This window comes from Chrysochloris asiatica, unplaced genomic scaffold, assembly GCF_000296735.1.
Source record: "Chrysochloris asiatica unplaced genomic scaffold, ChrAsi1.0 scaffold00083, whole genome shotgun sequence".
Classification (NCBI taxonomy): domain Eukaryota; kingdom Metazoa; phylum Chordata; class Mammalia; order Afrosoricida; family Chrysochloridae; genus Chrysochloris; species Chrysochloris asiatica.
In genome coordinates this window covers 8,623,785-8,629,993 of record NW_006408601.1, presented here as the reverse complement: position 1 = coordinate 8,629,993, position 6,209 = coordinate 8,623,785, and the positions used below count along the sequence as shown (strand labels likewise).

Sequence of the window (6,209 nt, the reverse complement as noted above, 5' to 3'; positions counted from 1 at the left end):
GTTTTAAGTCCTCTTCACTTTCAGCAAGCAAGGTTGTATCATCTGCATTTCAAAGGTTGTTAATGAGTCTTCCTCCAATCCTGATGCTACGTTTTTCTTCATCGAACCCAGCTTCTAGGATTGTTGTTAGTGCTGTTGAATCCTTCCTGACTCATCACAACCCTGTATAGGGTTTCAGAGGCTGTAAACCTTTGCGGGGAAGAGAAAGTCTCATTTTCATCTCGATGAGCAGCTGATGGACTTCAGTCAGGTGCTTATCCTACAGATCCCACAGTGCCCTGTCCTGCGCTAGTCTCACAATCTTTGCTACCTTTGAGTCCTTTGTTGCAGTTACTGTGCCAATCAAGCTCATTTAAGGGTCTTCAAGAATACATTCACTTTTCTAACACACATTGCTGTATTATCTTTGAGGAAAATTGCACTTCTTTAACTGCCATGAGCAGTATTTGAAGGTGTCTGATAAAAAGCCGTATTCAGTTAAAATGATACAGTATTGATTATTTAAATTGGGACTGGGCCATGCCCAGAGCGCAGAGGGTGAGAAGGATGCTCCGATGGAGTCAGCTCTTCCTCACTTCCTCTTGCCGAGGTGTGAATTCCCAGCCCGCATCAAGGCTGAGGGCGACACCTACAAGCTGACAACACACTGGTCCGCCAGAATGCTCCCTCAGATTTTGCAAATACGCACATCAAAGCCGAATCAAAGACAGTTCCGCTTCGACACTGGGCAGGAGCCTTTCCACCCACGTTCAGGCTCAATTCCTTTTCCCATCGTCTCTGCTCTGGCAACCCCTGTGGGATTCCGAGACAGAAAAACGCCAAGGAACTTTGTGAGAGGCTGAGCGTAGCGTACCTGTAAGGAGTTATCATTACTAAAAATAGTGACGGGGAGAAAGACTCAGGACCGCCCAGCTATCAGAGGCCTGGGCGGGGCGTTCCGAGCGCAGTCGGGCTGGGAGACCAGGCGGCGGCTGCCCGGCTCCTGCCAGCGTCAATTTGTGGTGGCCCGAAGGCGCGGGTGGCCTGGCCCCAGTGACACCACAGGCACGGCCACCCTGCTGGGCCGCAGCCACCGTTCGTCCTCCCTCCCATTCGTCCCTCCAAGCCTTCGACAGACCTCTCCCCAAGCAGTTCCCAGCCTCGCTGCGGCTCCCACCCTCGAATGGGCTCCGCCCCGCGCCGGCCCCTTCCGGAAGCGCCGGCGTAGCGTCTCTTCATGGAACCCAATCTGCACGCCTCGCCGGCCGCCTCCGCGGCACTCTTTGCCTGGGTACGTGACTCCGCCCCCGTCCCGCGGCCGCTGGAGCTGAGGGGCGCGGGCGCGTGGGATCTCGGCTTGGGTCCCCGACCTCTGGGTGGGTAGAATCCGGGAGGCCGAGGTCCGAACCCAGCTCTGGGTTGGAGATCTGGGGCTAATGGCTGAGGATCAGAAGGCCGTGAAGAAAGGCTCTGCACGGGGTGACTGCAGAGCGCCTTGGAAAGACGGCGTGGAGGGCGCAATGGGGGAGGATTTCCGTCCCCCGGGCCCTGTGAGAGCCTCCTGTGCTTCATATCCTCCCATTGCCCATGGTGGAGAGGCCCTTCCCCAACCTCAGCCCAGCTTGGAGGGAGCATCCTCTGGAAGCGAGGCCTGTGGTTCTTGGCCGTGTACAAGACATACTCATCTTTGCTGATGTTCTGAACAGATCTTGATTGTATTGGGGCTGTGTTGGTTTGCCTGGACCACTGAGAGAGACCCAGACCCGGTCATCTTAGTGTTTTGATTAGCAGAGTTTGTGAACAGGAAGGTGGCAGGTATCCCACCATCATGCATGGGTACAATCAGACAGTGCCCAGTTGGTCTTCAGAGCACTTACCAACATGTGATGACTTGTACAGTTTGTTAATGTCAGCCTTCCTGAATTGAATGTGAGTGTCATAAGAAGGAGAGGTGGGCTTGTCTTGCTGTGTCTCCGATGCCAAGCACACTGTAGGTGCTCAGTATTTGTTGAGGAATGAGTGAATGAGTACCTATTGTGTGTTCAGACATGTGCTGATCTTTTTGGAAATGCACAAGAGGGAACCACTTCTAGCTTGCCTACTGGGGAGAGAGAGTAATGCCTATATTGCTATTAGCACTAGTGGTTATTGAATGGTAAAAAAAAGATAATCAGTAGTACAGGGCAGCACTTGTTGAATGTAAGGCTGCAGATTGGAAGAAGGGAGGATTTAGTGTGGTTGGAATTAGTAGGGGTCTCTGAGTGTCTTTGAGCTGTAGCACCTGAGCTTGAACTGGGGGGAGGGGGCGCTGATTATGTGCCTGGTGGGTGGTGAGTTGCTGTCTCTGGCTTTTTCCAGCTTGGAGATGGGGTCTGTGTGGATCTAGGAAACATGCAACAGAAAAAACCTTTCAGATAATACCTTGTCTGGACTGAAACAAATACTGTTGGGTTACTGCTGGGTTTGGAAGCCTGATGCTGTGTTCTTCCTGCACAACCTATGTGGATGAGATTTACCTACGAGTGTACATGTGTGTGTATTATATATGTAGTGTGGTGTGTCTGGAATGCTTTTAAGGAAGGGAGGTAAGTAGTAAATATAGTTGTAATAGGTTGCTTTAAGTTTTCCTTAATCTGAAGTTAGGGCCTTGTTAGTACATTATAGAAATTGGGTACCAAAGTGCTGGTGACTCACTTATTTCCTTCCAGATGTTTGTTGCTATTATGTGCCATCAAGATGATTCCAAATCATATCTGACCTATAGGACAGAGTAGAACAGCCTGAAGATTTCCAAGGCTGAAATAGTTATGGGAGCAGATCTCCGGGGATTGCAACTGTTCACATTTCATTTCAGTTAGCAGCTGGTTGTTTAATCACCAGGCCTCCTTCCCAGGGGTTTGTTGCTGTTGTTAAGTGCTGTTGAGCTGATTCCTACTCCTAGTGGCCCTGTAGAGGGTTTTGAAGGAGCAGCTGATGAGCTTGAACTGCTGACCTTGCGGTTCAAACCGACTGCAGTCCAGCGCATTAACCCACAGTGTCACACCAGTGGTATGTGTTAGGGTGTGGAAAGTGCTATAAAGAAAAATTAAGCAGAGAAAGAGGGTAAAGTAATGATGATGCTGTTTTAGATCATACACTTAGCTTCCTGGGCTCTGGGTTTTGTTGTTATTGTTAAGTGCTGTTGAGTCGATTCTGACTCATAGCTACCCTATATAGGTTTTCCAAGGAGCAGCTGATGGATTTGATCCACCACCTTGCAATTTAAACCAACCTTTTGGTCCAGTGCCACACCAGGACTCGGTTAGTTCATCTATAGATCCTTTTTTACCCCCTTAGAGACAGTATGTTACCCACCAGCCTGCTCCACAGGAGAAAGATGAGGCTTTCTGCTCCCGAAAAGATTTACAGCCTCAGAAACCCTATACAGGGTTGCTATGGGTTGGAGCTGACTTGACCGTACTAACAACAGTAGAGATTGTTGTTGTTGTTAAGTGCCATCAAGTCGATGCTGACCCATAGTGACCCTGTATAGGGTTTCCAAAGAGCAGCTGGTGAGCTTGAACCGCCGTCCTTGCAGTTCAGTAACCCACAGCGCCACACCTGATTTGCTTCCTACCAGCTATGTGACTGTGGAAAGTTACTTAACCTCTCTGAGTCTTAAGGTTCTTCATCTGTAAAACGAGAATGGTAATGCCCATCTGCCAGGTTGTTGTGAATACTGGGAAGTATTCAGTGATTGGCAGCTAGTATTGCCCCTGAGGGCCTTCAGGGTCTGCACGCCTGCCTTGGTTTGCTCTTCCAGACTGCCTGTGAACTGGCCTACAGAGGGGCAAGGTATATTTTAAATTTATTTTCACTGATTTACCATCTCGTCCCATCCCACCCCTGATAATCATCAATGAATGTTTCTTTTTGTGTATTTTTATAGTTTGAAATCACTTTTTGTCATCCAGGTATATTAAAAAAATTTTTTTTTAGAAAAATTTTTACTGCTCATCTCCTGGAGGCAATAGTTAGAGGAAGACACTCTAGAGGCATTATAGAAGAATTTATGAAATCTTAGAAAGACTCTGCAGGTCCGCAATCCTTACCTTCAATTCTAAATACAAGAGACTCTGAAACCCCAAATCTGACTTCTTTACCCCTTATTGTGAGTGTTTGTACCTTTTGTTGCAGAAATGTAACTGTATTGCTATGGGATGCTTCTCAGACCCTGCAGTGGTGTTCACATTATATGATATAGACACTTTAATACCTTTCTAAAATCTAGAAAATTCTGTCTAAATCACAAGTACATCTGGCCGTGGGGGTTCAGATTAGGAATTATGGATCTCTGTCACATAAACAACAATAGACATATTGCCCATCAAGGTAATATGTTTGTTCCTTTACAGAAATATCACTGTGTGAATCTTGAAGTTATTGTATTTGGAGAGACCCTTAGATATCATTGCCAACCTCTTTCACTTGTAGATGAAAAACAGCCAAGTGTCCTGCTTAAGGGCATTAAATTCTTGGCTAGCTTTGATTATACAAAGTTGTTGCCAGTTCTCTCAGTAAGGGTGTGGGGATAAGGGATAAGAACTTGTCCTTGTGTATTTATTTCCCACCTACTCTGTTCCTATTTCCCCCTTATACTGTTTTTCTTTTTTCCTTAGGCTCCCCAGGTCTTTAGTTTTTGTCAGATGAAACTCCACGCTGCCCCAAAGGCAACGCTAGGGGCTGGGACATTGAAAGGGAAAAGAGGGGTATCCTTGGAAAAGTGGTGGATGCTAAAGACTGTTCTCACCAGGAAATTGTGGTGCTCTGGGGCTGGCGCCAGTATTTAGCATGGACTCCTGGTGTGGGCTATAGGATCAGCACTGGCCTGTGAAGGTCAGTAAGGTCAGCAGTTCAAGCTCACCAACTGCTCCTCAGAAATTCTATACAGGGTCTCTGTGAGTCAGAACCAACTCACAACAACAAAGAACTTTGTTGTGTGCCATGGAGTTGATTCTAACTCTTAGCAACCCTTTAAGACAGTAGAACTGCTCCAAAGGGTAAAGATTTCTGTCACAGAGCCACTGGTGAGTTTGAACTACTGTTTGGTTAGCAGTGAAGATCTTAACTGTTGTGAAATCTCATTTGTTAAATACATTAAGAGGTATGTCAGGATGAGGAATACTGGGATGGATAAGACATTGACTGCTGTGGTTTTCATACTCTCTCATCTTTGGTTTATTTCATCCCTAGGGTGCAAATAGCTATGGACAACTTGGCCTGGGTCATAAAGAGGATGTGCTTTTGCCCCAGCAACTGAATGACTTTTGTGAACCTGGGAGTGTCAGGAGGATCACGGGAGGAGGGGGCCACTCTGCAGCTGTCACAGGTAACTTCTTTCAAGAGTTGATATATCTGTTCCCTGCCTCATTTGGATGTTTTCCTTTAGGATGTGTGTTACCATCTTTAATCTTTTTGTATGTTAAGGAGAAAGCCTCTTTTATTTTTGGTCAAAGAGCTACATTGTCATCAGTGAATCCTGGATTGTCTGAGCTAGCAGTACCTCAGAGATCTTCTAGGACATCCCCTTGCATACAAAGAAGGCTCAGAGAGGAAAACTGATTGTTTATGATCATGAGGCAGATTAATAGCAGTGTTGCAACAGGTGTCACATTTTATGTCATATATTGTAGCATTTGTAGTACTTGTTAAATACTGCCATAGGTACTATAAGCGAAGATGAACAAAAATAGAAATTCTTACTCCCAAGAATATTCAGTCTAATTGCAAAGACTAGTAACTGCCATGTGAAAGTCAAATAGCAATTATTGTGGTAGTGGTGGTAGTTGTTAGGTGTCCTTGATGCATAGCAACCCCGTGTGACAGAGTAGACTCACTGCCGCAGGATTTTCTAAACTATAATCTTTATGAGAGCAGATTGTGGTGCTGTAGGATAAGCACTGGACTGCTAACTGATCATCTACTGTAACAATAAAACTACTGTTTACTGAGCACTTCTTGTTGTTTGTTCTTTGGTGCTGTCAAGTTGGTACCAACTCATAGTGACCCTATGCACAACAGAACGAAGTACCGCCCCGTCCTGCACCAACCTCACAATCGTTGCTACGCTTGAGCCCATTGCTGCTACCACTGTACCAATCCATTTAGTTGAGGGTCTTCCTCTTTTTTGTTGACCCTCCACTTTACCAAGCATGATGTCCTTCTCCAGGGACTGGTCCCTCCTGATAATA

The 6,209-nt window shown here is 46.4% G+C and overlaps 1 protein-coding gene across 1 annotated transcript in view; it reads left to right on the top strand.

The window, feature by feature from the left end:
- The first annotated feature begins 1,216 nt into the window (after positions 1-1,216).
- The window catches only part of SERGEF (secretion regulating guanine nucleotide exchange factor), a 362,682-nt gene continuing 357,689 nt past the window's right edge, over positions 1,217-6,209 (top strand). The window contains 2 exon segments of the mRNA XM_006865831.1: positions 1,217-1,270; positions 5,212-5,347. Of these exon segments, the coding sequence (XP_006865893.1) occupies positions 1,217-1,270; positions 5,212-5,347 (190 nt within the window).